The sequence below is a fragment of the Mesoplodon densirostris genome, chromosome 4, assembly GCF_025265405.1.
Source record: "Mesoplodon densirostris isolate mMesDen1 chromosome 4, mMesDen1 primary haplotype, whole genome shotgun sequence".
NCBI classification, from domain to species: Eukaryota; Metazoa; Chordata; class Mammalia; order Artiodactyla; family Ziphiidae; genus Mesoplodon; species Mesoplodon densirostris.
This window is the reverse complement of record NC_082664.1, coordinates 146,773,187-146,788,566: the sequence shown is the minus strand read 5'-3', so window position 1 is coordinate 146,788,566 and position 15,380 is coordinate 146,773,187. Positions and strand designations below refer to the sequence as shown.

Sequence of the window (15,380 nt, the reverse complement as noted above, 5' to 3'; positions counted from 1 at the left end):
AAGAGGCATGGGGTAGGAGCAGACATCCTCACCTTGTTCTCAGTATTAGGGGGAAATCTTTCAGTCTTTCACTATCTAGTATGCTGTTAGCTGTAGCTTCTTTGTAGATGCTTTTCATCAGACTGAGAAAGTTCTCCTTTAGTCTGAGTTTGCTGAGAATTTTTATCATGAAGGGGTGTTGATTTTTTTTTTTTCTTTTGGCTCCTCTGTGGTTTGTGGGATCTTATTTCCCTGATCAGGGACTGAACCCAGCAGTGAGAGAGCCCAGTCCACTGGACCACCAGGAAATTCCCCTGAATTTTGTTAAATGCATTTTTGTGTCATTTGCACTCACATTTCATTGGCAAGGCCCGTTATACCTGCCCCAAAGTGGCAGAATACCAGCTAGAGGCCACTGGTGTCAGCTGTGGCAACAGGCCGAGCCCTTGATCCTGCCAGGCTGAAGGTGGCCTGGAGGGCAGCAGGCTTCCTCTCCCTCCACTCAGACGGTCCAGCAACCTGCCCAGATTCAGCCAGCTTGTTGGATTTACCTAGGGTAGCCTTGTCCCTCCCACTCACCACCACCAGGGAAGGGTGCACCCAGGACCAACCTGCCTCAGAGGAGGAATGGATTACTCTGGCCTCTGGCAGGAATCAGGGCCCCACTCCTGGTCACTATACGAGTCCACAGACCTGGCTGCACTATGCCCTGAGGCTCCCATCATTCAAACTGGAAACGAAGATTCAAGAAAACTTAAGAATTTGCATAAGGTCCCCAACAGGTGAAGGCAGACCCAAACCTAAGTACTGAACCTCCAATTCCCCGACCTCGCTTCCTTTAACCTACTGAGCTGGCCCAACACCCTGGACAGCGCCGGCACGGGCGCAGGCAGGAGGCCCGAGTGTCTGGGTCAGGTGCCCATGCGAGGACCCAGGAGGGGCCAACCTGGCGCAGCCAACGGGCAGGCACCTTCGCCCCCCGTTGGTTCAAAGGGTCAAGCCCTGCCCCCACCAGGCCCCGAGCCCGCTTTGAAGTGCTGATGCGGCCTGGAAGGGGCCACTTCACACCTCGGGCTCAGGATAAAGCAGTCGCTGGCCGCCGGCCCCCAGACGCGCCGGCGCTGCCATGGCCCAGTCCCTGTGCCCGCCGCTCTCTGAGTCCTGGATCCTCTCCGCGGGCTGGGGCCCAGCTCGGCCGCCGCCGGCCTCCAACAGGGACTGTGGCTGCTCGCCCGCCTCGTCCCCGGACTCCTGGGGCAGCGCCCCGGCCGGCAGCCCCGTGTCTAGCCCCGGGAGGCCAGTCACCAGCGCGGCCCTCCGCGCCCCGACTGCGGGGAGGCGCGGCGCCCGCGGCAGCCGCCTAGGCAGCGGGCAGCGGCAGAGCGCCAGCGAGCGCGAGAAGCTGCGCATGCGCACGCTCGCCCGCGCCCTGCACGAGCTGCGCCGCTTTCTGCCGCCGTCCGTGGCGCCCGCCGGCCAGAGCCTGACCAAGATCGAGACACTGCGCCTGGCCATCCGCTACATCGGCCACCTGTCGGCCGTACTGGGCCTCAGCGAGGAGAGCCTGCAGCGCCGGCGCCGACGCCACAGCGACGCGGCGCTCCCTCGAGGCTGCCCGCTGTGCCCCGACGGCGGCCCCGCGCAGGCGCAGACGCAGACGCAGATGCAGACTCAGGCGCAGGCGTGCGGCCCAGACCTGGGCTCAGCCGCCAGCGCCGTGGTGTCCTGGGGGTCCCCGCCCGCCTACCCCGGAGCCCTAGCGGCGCCCGAGCCGCGCAATCCGCCTGTGCTTTACGACGAGGCGGCGTGCCCGGAAGGGCCGGCGATGGAGCCAGGCCCCTCATCTCCGGTTAGTACCTCCTTCCCGCGCGGAGCTCCCTCCGGGCGCGGCGCAGTAGTGGATGGCGCTACCTACTGTTTCGCGCCCCCCGGAGCGCACTGCGGGGACCAGCCCCCGTGCGGCTCCCCCACTGACGACCCGGCCTCGCCTGCTCGCCCTCCGGAGCAACAGAGTTGGTGTGCCCGGGGCGCTCGAGCGGCGAGGGGAGGGAGAGTACACGCAGGGGGCGGGGTCCCGCTCCCCGCCAGAGGCGCCCTGAAAGTGGAGCTCGCGAGGCGGACACCCACTCTCGGTGTCCAGCGCTGAGGGCCTCGCTGTTCCCTCTCTCCTCAAGCTCTTTCCCGGCGACGTACTGGCCCTGCTGGAGACCTGGATGCCCCTCTCGCCCCTGGAGTGGCCGCCGGCCTGAGTAGTTGAAGTGACGGCGGACATCTGGCGCCCCGTTCTGTGAGCACCGACGCCTTTTTGGCCTCTGCGCCTTCGAAGAGGTCCCACTCCAGACTCCCTTTCCTGGAAGAGGGCACCGGCGATACTGGCATGGGCATTGCTGAAAGGGAGAGCCTGTCCCCACCCAGGACGGACTTCCCCAACCCCTCTCGTGATGGAGGGACCCAGAGGGTAGACACTTTGAGGCAGGCAGGAGGCACTGCCTAGTACGTGTTTATTTATTTGTGAATAAATTTTGTGCTGGTGTCACTTGGCAAGTTCTTCTTTCTCTAGAGGGGCACAAAGCTCCCTTCCCCTCCTCCAAAGGACGTAGGAGAGTTGGGAGGGTTTCTTGCAGTCTTCAGACCCCAAAGCACACAGGCTCAGACCCCTTCCTCCTTTTCCCCAGCCCTGGCTTAGCACCTCCTGTTCCAGATGGGTTAGCCTGAGGGGGAGGAGATTCACTGGAGAAAGTGGCAGCGAGCGGAGTCTGTCCATCTTTTCTTTGAACCTGGTGGGGAGCTGAATAAAACCAAGTATCTCTGTAGAAAATGCATTTCCATTAGTGCGTACTTGCTGTGCACCAGGTCCTTTACACATTTTATACCTAAGTAATCATTTTGCAGAAGGATAAGCCAAGGATCAGCACTCAAGCCTAGGTATGACTTCAGAATCCGGGCTCTCAGCTCTGGTAGGGTTTTGCCAGCTCCATTCATTCTGGGGTCTTAGGGGACACCAGCTCCAAGGGCTCATTGCATGTGTCCCAAGTCCTTATTCCCCTTGTGCTGGAGCGTTAGGCCTGGACCCTGGGATTTTCCCATCTCCCTTCACTCTAGTTTCTCTCCCATGTGGTTTAGAGACACGAAATAATATCAGTGGTCAGCCCCAAGTTTAAGTAACTGTGACCTCCCAGAGGCCTGGCTAGGGTGAGATGAGAGGTCCATTGGTTGCATACAAATCCACAGAGCTGACCTGGAACCAGGCTTGGATTCAGGTTAGGGAAGTGCTGTGTGGGGAAGGGGAGCCTTGAGCCCTGAAGGAGCCTGGTCTCAGTCAGGGGGTCTGGTGAGCAGTCAAGCCTGGCGGGTGGTGAGGTGGGGGTAAGGGGGTGTAGCCTCTCTGTCCGAGGGTTCCTCAGCCGTCTCTGGATACTCAGTTCTTCCCCTCTGCCCTGCTCAAGCATCTTTGAAATACTGGCCTTGGCATTTTTTATAAGAGCTTTATTGAGATATAATGTATGTACCATAAAATTCACTTTTAAAGTACATAATTCAATGGTTTTAGTATATTCATACAGTTATGTAACCATCACCACTGTCTAATTTTGGGTCATTTTCATCACCCCCCAAAAGAGACCCTGTAACCATTAACAGTGACTCCCCATGATTCCGGTTCCCCACTCTCCACCCCAGCCAGCTCATCTGCTTTCTATCTCTATAGATTTGCCTGTTCTGGACATTTAGTATGAATGGAATCATATATCATGAGGCCTTTTGCATCTTGCTTCTTTCACTTAGCATCATATTTTCTCATGTATCGGTACTTTGTTTCTTTTTATTGCTCGATGCTCTTCCATTGTATGGATATACCACAGTTTATTTATCCATTGATATTGATAGGTTTGTTTTGAAACCACTTTGGAGATCATTTCCAGTGCTCTGGCCCAGGCCAGGAGGGGCAGTGATTCAGAGTGGGCTGGGGGGTTCACTGTGTATAATTCAGAAGCCCAGGCGCACCCTGGCCAGCGTTTGGCTGCAGAGAGTGCGATCCAAAAGCAGAGGCCCTGCAGGGGGCGGGACCTCACACCTTCGCTGATCCGCCCCCTTTCGCTCACCTCCACCCGCAACGCGCTCTCCCCTCCCAGAGCCCTAAGGAGCAGAACGGGAAGTCTTTTCCAGGACCCAGGCCAGTTTAGAAAATCTATTTACATGGCAAAGGCCCCGTGGTTTAGGACGGGGAATTAAAGTTATTAGCAAGTCTTTTCACAGATAAGTGGAGCTCATCGGCCAGCCCCCTCCCCTGCGGAGAGCCTCCCCTCGCTCTCCGAGCCCAGGAGCGGCCCACTGTTTATTAGCACCTGGGTGTGAATTTTCATTAGCACGTCCCTGTTAATAAGAGAGGTCTGGAGATGGGAAGGGGGCGCCTCCCACCACTCCCATGCCCCCACCCCCTTCCTGGGCTGGCCGCACTCACACCCACCGGGAGGAGGACTGTAAGCAGCGTCCAGGTAGGTGAGCCGTGGGCGAGTGGTCGCTCTCAGTTCTCTGCTAACCTGTGAGCTAACCCCAGTGAGCAGGGCCATCTTGAGGATGGGCAGTTAGATAAGGAAGAGGCTAACTAACACGCCCGTGCGGATATTCAGGGGCAGCGCTGGGACTGGGACGCGGGTGTGACTCTAGGGCCTGCCTGTGTGCTTCCCCGATGGTGCACTGCCTTTGCGACAGCTGAGCAAGGACAGAGGGTGCTGGGTGGCGCCTCACCTCACCTGGGGCTGGTCCAGAGCGGTCTGGGCACCGTCCTGCTAGAAGTGGGAGGAGGGGGAGGATGGCATCAGAGGCCTGGCCTGCGGATCCGCCGGCACGCTGGTCGCCGCCAGTCAACAGTGCTGCCCTGCTTTCCGCCTTCGAAGCCCAAGGGGTCAGAAGCCACGTGGTGGAGAAACAGACATACATGGAGCAGCAATTTCAAGTCATTTTAGCCTCAGAGCCACAGGTGAGGCGGGCAGGTGGTGCTTATACCTATTTTACAGATCAGGACGCTGGAGCACAGAAAAAGTTCAAGGAATTTTTCACAAAGCTAGTACGCGGCTATTGGGGTGGGGACAACGGTGGGTGGTAGTCGACAAATCCGGTCTTTGCCTTAGCCTGGCAGGCGAGTGTGTGAGCATGTTGGGGGTGTGAAATAAAGCTCCTAAAGCACATGGGCCACCAGTGCCGTTGCCAGCAGGGACCTGCCACTGCCTGCTGACCACACGTGTTGCTCCCGCCAAGACAGCTGTACTGTGTAGATGCTGATGCTGGACGGGCCAGTGTTTTAAGGAGGGGCAGCTAAGCTGATTGGTCGACATGCAAGACATTTATTCAAGGACACGCCACTTGGGTCACCGTATGAACCCAGGGGCAGAGGGAAGGGCTGGTGGTCATGAGTTGTCTGTATCGGCAGATGGCGGACTGTCCTGGTAGCAGGGCTGGAGAGCTGGGTGGGCAGGTGGTGCACCTGGAGGAGGGCCGTGCGTTGGCCATGCGTTGCTAAATAAACAGGTCCATCTGAGGAGCACATGGATGCCCCAGGATTCTGAAACACCCCCTACCTGGAGAACCAGGCTGGCACAGGGCTGGGGAGGGAAGCGAGCCCTAACTGCAGAGCCCCTGTTTATCACAGGGTGAGGCCAGGGCCACTTTGTCTGCTCCCCCGCTCTCCCCCAGGGGCAGACCCTGCATTTGCACAACGCTGAGGGTAAGTGCCTCCTCAACTTTGTACCCCAGGCACTCATTTGCCTCACCCTAGTCCCAGCACTCCCCTGAGAAGACCCAAGGTTCTTGGTGCTGCTTCTAAGGGGCCCTTTCTCCCAGTGGACAAGGACCTCTTTGGGGCCACTGGCACAGCCCCGGCTCCTTCTTCATCCCTCTGTGGGCCCCAGAACCTAAGGCTCCCTGTGAATGCCCCAGCCCTCTTCGCTCCCCCCCACACACACTAGGAAATGAGGAGGTGGCCTGGTGTTGGCTGCATGTGACTTTGGAAAGGGTGGACAGGGCACCTTCGTTGTCTCGGCCTGTTCAGCACCCCTCCTGCCTTCGTCCCTTGCGGCCTGTCATTTTCTTTTCTCCAGACAGCTCCCCCTTCCTTAGTTTGGGTGGCCATGACCTCCATGCCCCTCCAGGGATGGGCACATGTGCAGGCTGGCAAGGTCGTCATGGTGAGTGGTTCAGGCAAGTGACCACATGCAGGCCGGTGAGGAGCAGGCTCAGGACTTTGCTGGAACCATCGAGAAAGGGACACTCGCTGTGGGTGCTGTTGGTGGCCATGGTGCCGCCCAAGCAGAGGGCCTACTGGAAAGGGAGTCAAAACTGAGAGGCGGAGGATTCCTGCTCTTATCCAACACCGGGGTCCAGCCACATGGAAAGCATTACGCCTGGACTTTTACACTATATGAGCCCACAAATTCCCCTTGTTGCTAAAGTTAGTTTGAGGTGGGTTTCTGACTTGCTGTTGAAAAAATCCATCAGGATTTGATACAGGCTGTTCCAAGATGTGTAACCTGAGTGTCAGTTTCCCTCTCATGTAAAATGGGGGTAATGATATCTACATTTCGCAAGGCTTATGTGAAAAATACACAGACCATGGTAGATGCCCCGTAAATGTTAGTTCCCCGTCACATTTAGGTGGCGTGTAAGGCCAAGACTATCATCCTAAGTTTTCCTTCCTCATCTCAGAGAGAGCTGCCACCATGCCTACTGTGGAAAAGGATTGTTGTAGAAGTTGTTCTTGCTGCTGTGTTTTCATTCCCATCTGGGGGAGGGCAAGGGGCAGAGTGTCTCAGGCGGGGACCTCTTCATCCAGGGGACATTCACCTATAGTCAGTATCAGCACCATGAGGGCGGTGTCGTGCCAACAAAGAGTGTGTGTGACCCAGGGGAGAAGGTGGATGGGGATACAAAAGCAGCTGCGGTCACAAAACAATGCAAGCGTTTGGCCTTGGTGGGCGGTCTTGGGAGAGGGCCGGAGGCACTAACCGCTTGCAGTTCTCAAAGATACCACACGGTGTCCTCGGAGAGGCAGACGTAGGCCTTGAGCTGCAGGGGACTCCTCCACCCAGTTTTCCTGGGAAGGGCAGTTTCTAGAAAAGAAAAAGGCACCTCTCCGCCCTCTTCCTGTGCCCCCAGGTCCCCCAGCCTCCTCTAGGGTTCCAAGACCAGAAGGCAAGAGGCAGTAGCGGCACAGTTCCTGCCTGCCTCCTCACCTGCCCCTACTTTGCCTCACACCTGTGTGACCTCAGGCAGTCACTCAACCTCTCTGAGCCTCAGCCTCTCCAAACTGATTCCATAAGGTTATGAGACAGCAAAGAGGGAAAAGAAGTAGGCGGAGAGAAAAGGAGGCCACACAGCAGCTGGGGTGGACTGGGCATCTTGCTCATTTGAACAAAGTGGCTCCTGGTCCTATGAGGCAAGTGGTCCTCACAAGGCCTGGGACTCTGGCTGACATAATTGCCTGGGGCCTGCTGGGGGTCTGGACTGGGTGGGAATGAAGGTTACACACCACAGCAGCTTTGGAGTCTGGAGACAATATCGCTGTTTATTTAGGTGACACATCTGCCCGCCTGAGGATTCCGACAAGTGGCTTAGTGGTTGAAGGCCCCCCAAACTGGGCCTCTCCCCTTGCTGGCTCTGCAGAGGTCCCAGACTGTAAGTCTAGGCCCCTTAGGCCTACTGAGCTGCAGCCCTTTGTCACCGTGTCTCTTGACCTCACAGCATTCCAGGGCAAAGCCTGCCTGCTGCCAACCTTTTCAGAGAGCCCAGGGCAGCAGCCCTGTCACTTCTTGAGGTTCTCTCTTTGGAGAAGCGAGGAATACCTCTGAAGCCGGGTCCAGTGCTCCTGTTCTTTCACCTTGTTCTTCACCAACTTCTGAAACCTGTGGGCCACACAGTTGATGAGAGGAACCTGCTTTGCGCTGTGTTCCCCCCCACCCCTCCGGGGGCTCTTAGGTCCCCAGGGCAGACCCTGACCACCCTGGGCTGATATAAGAAACTCTCCAAATGACACATCTGCTTCCTGTCTGTGTTCTCAGCACTCAGCCTGGTGCACAGAAGGCACTCGTAACAGCTTTACTGAAGGAACAATATAGGTGTAGCATCCTAAACTAGGAAATGTACAGTGATAGGAGGCATGGTGAATTTACAAACTAAAAGTCTGTTTGCAGGACCAACGTTAAATACATCCGAACGCCAATAGTTACATTTAACAAACATTCCTTGAGCATCTACTAGTGACCGGCACTGGTGGACGTGTTGGAAAGATCAAAGTGACTAAAACAGCCGCCCCTCCCCCCAGTTTAGTAAGAGGGACAAGAGGAAAAGAACATTTGTAACAGGAGGCATTTAAGAGCAATAGAGGTAAAGTGCAGAGAGGAGCGCTCCCTGCTTGGGGAGTGCTCTCAGAAGATAAGATTTTTGAGTTGAGTTTTTTTTTTTTTTTTTTTTTTTGCGGTACACGGGCCTCTCACTGCTGTGGCCTCTCCCGTTGCAGAGCACAGGCTCCGGATGCACAGGCTCAGCGGCCATGGCTCACGGGCCCAGCTGCTCCGCAGCATGTGGGATCCTCCCGGACCGGGGCACGAACCCGTGTCCCCTGCATCGGCAGGCGGACTCTCAACCACTGCGCCACCAGGGAAGCCCGAGTTGAGTTTTTTAAAAAAAAAAAAAAAAAGGTTTTTAAAAAATAACAAATAAATGCATAGTCAGTGTGGAAGAATCAGAGAAGCCCAGGGTCACCCCTCATTCTGCACGTCGAGCTGGCCACTGCAAGCAGGCAGGAGGAGGCCTTCATGCTGGGAGAGATGCAGGCTGCTGCCAGCTTTCCGCCTCTGGTGCCTGAGTGAGCGACGTTTTAAAAAATGTTTAAAAGCTTAGGGCAAACAAGAAGGGACCCTTTTGTGGGGAAAGACAAGGACTGCAGTTTTTTGCGGCTCTGCCTATGGGACAGTCATATGGAGATGTCTGGTACACAGTGCATTAAAGCATTTTTTTTTAACTTAAAGAAGTAACCTATGCTTTGCTTTAAAAAAAAAATCAAGGATACAAGTGAGTATACAATTAAATCTCCTTCTCACCTCAGATCCTTATTTTCTGTTCTCAAAGCAACTGTAATTAACACCTCCTTATAAATCCTTGAATACTGTTCATACACACAAGTACAGACATGCATATAATCTGTTTTTAAATTTAAATGCAAGTGTGCAACACACTGTTGTGCCATCTGCCTTTTTCACTGAAAATGTATCCTAGCAGTTGCTTCCAGGAGGCACTCAGATCTGCCTTATTCTCTTTCCCTATTGATGACGCTTGGAGATTCCAGTATGCAGTTTATGTGTGTATATGTGTGTGTTGGGGGGGGAGCGGATGGGCAGGGGGCAGGCAGAGGGTGTGCAGGTTAGAAACTCAGGCCTTGGCCCCTCACTGCTTGTGTGCAAACCCAGCTACTTCACTTATAAGGTGCTGACCCTGGATGGGCAATTTGACCTCTGTCTTCCTCGCTGTACTGTGGGGATGATAATAATCATAGTAAGAAACAAGATATGCCACAAAGTACTTAGCATAGTACCTGGCACACAGTAGGCGCTCAGTAAAGGTTAATTTTTTTTCATTTTTTAAAATTGAAGTATAGTTGATTTACAATGTTGTGTTAATGACTGCTGTACAGCAAAGTCAATTAGTTATACATATATATACATTCTTTTTTAAAATATTCTTTTCCATTATGGTTTATCACAGGATTTTTTAAAAATATTTATTTATTTATTTAGGCTGCCCCGGGTCTTAATTGCATAACACCGACTTCTTAGTTGCAACATGCATGTGGGATCTAGCTCCCACAGGAATCAAACCTGGGCGCCGTGCATTGGAAGTGCGGAGTCTTACCCACTGGCCTGCCCGGGAAGTCCCTATCATAGGATATTGAATATAGGTCTCTGTGCTATATAGTAGGACCTTGCTGTTTATCCATTCTATATATAAAAGCTTACATCTGCTCACCCCAACCTCCCACTCCATCCCTCCCCCAACCCCCTCCCCCTTGGCAACCACCAATCTGTTCTCGATGTCCGTGATTCTGTTTCTGTTTCATAGGTAGGTTCATTTGTGTCATATTTTAGATTCCACACATAAGTGATATCATATGGTATTTGTCTTTCTCTTTCTGACTTACTTCACTTGGTATGATATCTCTAGTTGCATCCACGTTGCTGCAAATGGCATTATTTCATTCTTTTTTATGACAGGGTAGTATTCCATTGTATATAGGTACCACATCTTCTTTATCCATTCATCTATCGATGGACATTTAGGTGGTTTCCATGTCTTGGCTATTGTGAATAGTGCTGCTATGAACATAGGTGCATGTATCATTTTGAATTATAGTTTTGTCCAGATATATGCCCAGGAGTGGAACTGCTGGATCATATGGTAGCTCTATTTTTAGTTTTCTGAGGAACCTCCAAACTGTTGGCTGCACCAATTTACATTCCCACCAACAGTGTAGGAGAGTTCCAGTAAAAGTTAATTATAAGAATACTATTGCTGCTGCTAAATAAGTGGAAGTAAAATTGCTGGGCAGAGGGGTCAGGACAACATGGAATCAGTGAGCGACCAGCCAGGAGGCAGTGCATAGATGGAACTAGGGCAAGTTTTAAAAGGAGGACTGAAAGTAAAGTCATTAGTCTGTTCAAAGAAGACGTGGGTGACTTTTAAAATATAATGTTGGAGTGTAGAAGGGCTTTCTCTATAATCTAGTAATAAATAATGGCCAACCTTTACTGAATGTGCCAGGCAATGTCCTATGAGGAGATAGGACTGTCACTGGTTTACATATGAGGACACTGAGGTTTGACCTGTCACACAGCTAGAGGCCCTCTCTACCCCCCATCGCATTGCAGACTTGCACCCTGCATTTGAGGCTTACAACCGCCCCTCAGCAAAGCCTAAGGGAGAAGATGGAAAAATACCAAACTTCTGTTTGGCTAAACAAGCAACCAAAATTACTCCTATCCAAAGACAAAGCAGGAAAAATTATTCACAACATATTAACAAAGAACTCTTAAAATCAAAAGAAAATGAACTCACCCGTAAGAAAAAGACCCAGGTGGCGTCACAGAAGGAGAGAGAGAAACATACAATAGATGTAACACAAAGATGTTCAACCTTGTTAATTTCCAAATTAAAATAGTAATGAGCTATCAATTTTTATCCCTCATTTCTTGGCCAGTATGGGGAAGAGGTGGGGATGCAGAGTGAATCCACCGTCTCTGAAGGGCTGGTGGGTACAACTATCCCAGTTCAAACATGCCTACCCCATAACTGAAAGTCCACCTCTAATTTACCCTACAGAAATACTAGGAAAAACTCACAAAAATGACTGGTTGAGGATGTTGTCTGGGAAAATGGGGCCAGAGTGACACCCATGGTGAGTCTGCAGTGGGCTGGGGCGCAGATGGGAGAAGAGGACACAGGAGTGGGGTGTGGACTGATTGCTGGGAGCTGTGCTCTGGGCGGAGGAGAAATAAGGCGGCTGCAGAACTGGGAAGGCGCTTGCTTGTTTTCTAACATGGGAATGTGGTCAGGACACATGCCTGTGATTAGGACAGTGGAGGGGAAGAGGTCACCAACCAGATGGACAATAAGGTCTGGGTGTCCTGGGGGAGGAGATGGCCTTGGGTATGAGCAGGATGCCTCTTTCTCTGCATCAGGAGGGAGACAGGGGGTGGGGGGTGACCCAGGAGACCCGGGTGAGAGGGCAGCCAAGGAACTGGCATGCTCTGGGAAGTGGGAGGTGAGGTTATCCACCAACGGCCAGGGCAGGGGTGGTGGGAGCTGCCTGCCACGTGGTACCAGCACATCTGCAGTGTGCTTCCCCTTGGCAGTCAGTGCTCAGCGGTGAGGAGGGACAGGGGAGGCTGCCTGTTCATGTGAGGCTGGGCGCTGACTGTCAGGTGCCCCCTGGGGAAAGCCCTCTCTGGAGACTGAGACAACCTCCCTCCACCATCAGCAAGGAAAGGGTTTTCCTTCCCTTCATGGCACAACAAATGTGACTGCTGTCTATTGTTTTGAAGCAATGTGTGTGCATACATCTTCCAAAAAGATGGACTGTCCATCTGCAAAGTGGGAGAGGAGACGGAACATCTGTAAGGCCTCCCACAAAACCTCTGAATTCCAATAGCCTCATGGCATGCACACTTGGAATCTATGAGTCTATAAATAATTTTCCAGGGATTTGTCCCTTTGTTTCTCAAGAAAGGCAAAGGAAGGTTAGGATAGGCTCACAATTTCCCTCCCAGGGATAGTAAAAACGGGGGTGGGGTGGGGTGGGAGGGTATTCCTCCTCCACCCTCAAGGGAAGTGTCACCTGGTGTCCATACAGGGCCTGCCAACGCCCTCGCCAAGGGGGCGTGTGCCCTGTGGAGCTGGGACTGTTGGGTCAGCCCAGAAGCCCACCTTCTGCTTGGCCACAGGGAACAAAGCGGGCAGGGGGGAGAGAGAGAGAGAGAGGCATTTTGTTTCTGTCAGCTTCCTGTGTCCTGAAATTTCTGTCTTGTGATCATAAGTCTGACCCAGCCGAGATACTACAACAGGGAGTGGAGCCAGATGGAAATGGTGCCCTGGAGGCCCAGGCTGGATGGGAGCAGAAGCCAGGCCTGCGGAGGGGGTGGGGTGGGGGGCACATTGGGTGCTATCTGGGCTCCTTTCAAAGTCCTAAAGGCAGGCTCCTTCACACTGGCTATTTATAAAAGTCCCAAGTGCAGGTTTTGCGAAAACAATTTGGACAGACTATCATGAGTTTGAAACTCTGAATTCATTGCCTTAAAATTTCACCTAGTTTTAGGGCCAATGGAAACTGTTTCAGACACAAGGAGTAAATAGAGGGGAAAAAAAAGATAAGATTAAAATCCTCGGACATATGGTTATGTGTGAGAAACGATAGTAAAATGTTAATGACAGAATCTAGGTTGTGGGTATGTGGATGTTTACTGACTTTTTTCAAAGTTGCTGTATATTTAACATAATAAAATGTTGGAGGCGGGGTACTCTTTGGAAAAGCCCCAGGTGTCAGACCTCAGAGCAAGCAGAACAGGAAGAGCCTTCTTTAAATCAGTGTTTCCTAATTATCTCTGGGACCCAATTCAGAAAATGGGTTGCCGTGAGGAATATGATTTGAATATTGTGATCAGGCCCAAGTAAATGTCCCTTCAAGCTAGGCCTGCCCCAACCACACAGTGCATCCCCTTCCGGCTCCTGCTGTGGGTCCTCGGAGCCAGGGAGCACTTCCTTGAGCTCTTCCCCTCCCCAAGCTCTCACAGCCCGTTTAGCCTGAGCCTTGTCCCTGGCCCCCATCGCCCCACCTGGTCAGCCCTGTTGACTCCAGCCCTCCTCCCTGCAGAAGGTTCCCTGGGAGGCAGTCCCCTCCACCCCACCCAGCCTCTGGGGTCCCTCCCGGGGAGGGGTTGGGGTGTGGGACCTAGGGGCTAAGCTGTGTTGACAGGGAAGAGAGACGGGAAGGGGGAACTGGAGGGGTCCCTCCCAATTCCCACTGGGGGCCAGGATAGGTCTCTGGGGTTCCAGAGACTGGAGGGGGTCAGGGCAGAAGGGACTGTCTTCTCATGAGAGCAGACCCAACCATAGCGGGGTGGGGAAGGATATTATAGACACCTTTCCCACGGAAATTACATAGACATTAAAAACCACTGTGACAAGGAAGTTTTTCTTAAAATTAAAAAGTCATTAAGTTGTATTCTGGAGTGACATAAAGACAGATTAAAAAAGTGAACACGATCTCAACTTAGTAAAAATGCTAAGGATAAAACCTTAAGGAAATGTATTAACACATTAATGGCAGTGCTGGGATTTGGGGTGATGGGTTGTGGGTTATTTAAATTTTCTTCTCTGTATTGTCCTGTTTCCCAAATTTTACAAGTGCATATATATATATATATATATATCTCAGAAATAATGAATAACATTTTTTTACAGTGGGGAATTACTCTGTTATGGTAGTAGTTCTACATGTGAAGCAACCTTATTGGGCTAATAAGCAGAGTTCAGCAGGTGTCTGAGTGGTAACGTCCACCTGGCACCCTGGTTGAGGGCAGGAAATGTCAGTTAGGGGCTGAAGTGTCCTGAGTTGCTTGGGCCCTCGGCTGCCAGCCAGGAGGTAAGCTGCCCAGAGCTGGAGCTACTGGCCTGTGGTCCATTCCCACAAGGAGGGCAGCCAGTTGGCTTTTGGGTGAAGTGGAGAGGCTCACCCTTCTTGGGCCAGTAAAAGGAGAAAGGACAGAAATGGTAACACGCTCATTAAACAAGTTCTCTGAGCCTCATCAAACAAGAGTACCAGAAAGCTCCACACCATGACCTCCAACCCAGGAGAACGGCCCCACTACAGCCATGACCAAACCTTACACTCTTGACTTTTTTTTTAAACCAGTATTTGAAATTTTCCAAAATCATGCACATGTTTGATAGAAAAGCTGCAAAGAGGAAAAATACAAAGAAAAAAATCACACATGCTTTATTACCCAAATATAGCTACTGTTACTAGTGGTGTGTACATTTCTAGTCTCATACTCAAAATCAGGATTCTACTGTAAATAATATAATCTCTCTCCAGCTTTTATTTAGAAAAATTTCAAACCTATAGAAAAGTTGCAAGTAGTACAACGAGCCTTCACCTAGACTCACCAGTTAGCATCTCCTCTCCCTGTCTTTCTCTCTGTCTCTATATTTTCCTGGGTTTCAGCAGTTGTTAACATTTTCTCTTTCTTTATGTCTCTCTACAAATGTTTTCTTAGACCACTTGAAAGTAAGTTGTAGACATCATAATACTTGACCCTTAAATTCTTCAGCTGCATCTCCTAAGGACAAGTCAAGTCATCAAGGGTCAAAATAAGAAACTTCCAGGTGAGGGATAGCTGAGCATTCTTGGTAAATCTTTAATCAGGGGAAATGTCAACTGACCCCTTCTTCACTGTCCTCCTCCCCCAAGACCCATGGACCATATTCCCCTCCTGGTGGGTGGGCATGCTTCCCCCCATGAGGTACTGGAAGCCACCTGAGCAACACACCACAACCCAGGGAGGAACTGAATGCGGCAGTAAATGTAGTCACGGAGGAGAGCTGTGGTGCCCCCTCGTGGTGATGTGTACAATCCTCCCAGGCATGAACTTGAACTCAGAGGGGACCCATCACCATTTTTGTACCTACCATTTACTGAGCGACCACCCTATGCCTAGCACTTTACATGTATTTTCTCACTGAATACCTACAAAGCCTGGAGAACAGGCATCATCAAAATGTCCAGAACACAGCCTGGCACGTAGTAGGTGCTCAATAAATATTTTTGAATGACTAAGAAAACTGAGGCCTTGAGAGGCTAA

General features: G+C 52.0%; 2 protein-coding genes across 2 annotated transcripts in view; one reads left to right on the top strand and one right to left on the bottom strand.

Annotated features, from left to right (window-relative positions):
* The first annotated feature begins 1,105 nt into the window (after window positions 1-1,105).
* On the top strand, window positions 1,106-2,519 carry MESP1 (mesoderm posterior bHLH transcription factor 1). The gene is made up of 2 exons (XM_060095318.1): window positions 1,106-1,828; window positions 2,154-2,519. Exons 1-2 carry the CDS (start codon window positions 1,106-1,108, stop codon window positions 2,226-2,228), a joined length of 798 nt encoding a protein of 265 aa, XP_059951301.1. The 3' UTR covers window positions 2,229-2,519.
* A 5,255-nt stretch (window positions 2,520-7,774) lies between these two features.
* The window catches only part of WDR93 (WD repeat domain 93), a 46,816-nt gene continuing 39,210 nt past the window's right edge, over window positions 7,775-15,380 (bottom strand). Inside the window, exon 17 of the mRNA XM_060095317.1 lies at window positions 7,775-7,874. Within this exon, the coding sequence (XP_059951300.1) occupies window positions 7,775-7,874 (100 nt within the window). The remainder of the gene's footprint in view (window positions 7,875-15,380) is intronic.

What these genes read in the sequence shown, in the direction of transcription:
- MESP1 (XM_060095318.1), top strand. Translation starts at nt 1,106, where the DNA reads ATGGCCCAGTCCCTGTGCCCGCCGCTCTCTGAGTCCTGGATCCTCTCC. An exon ending in AGCCAGGCCCCTCATCTCCG is followed by an intron (nt 1,829 to 2,153) that starts GTTAGTACCTCC and finishes TCTCTCCTCAAG; the next exon opens with CTCTTTCCCGGCGACGTACT.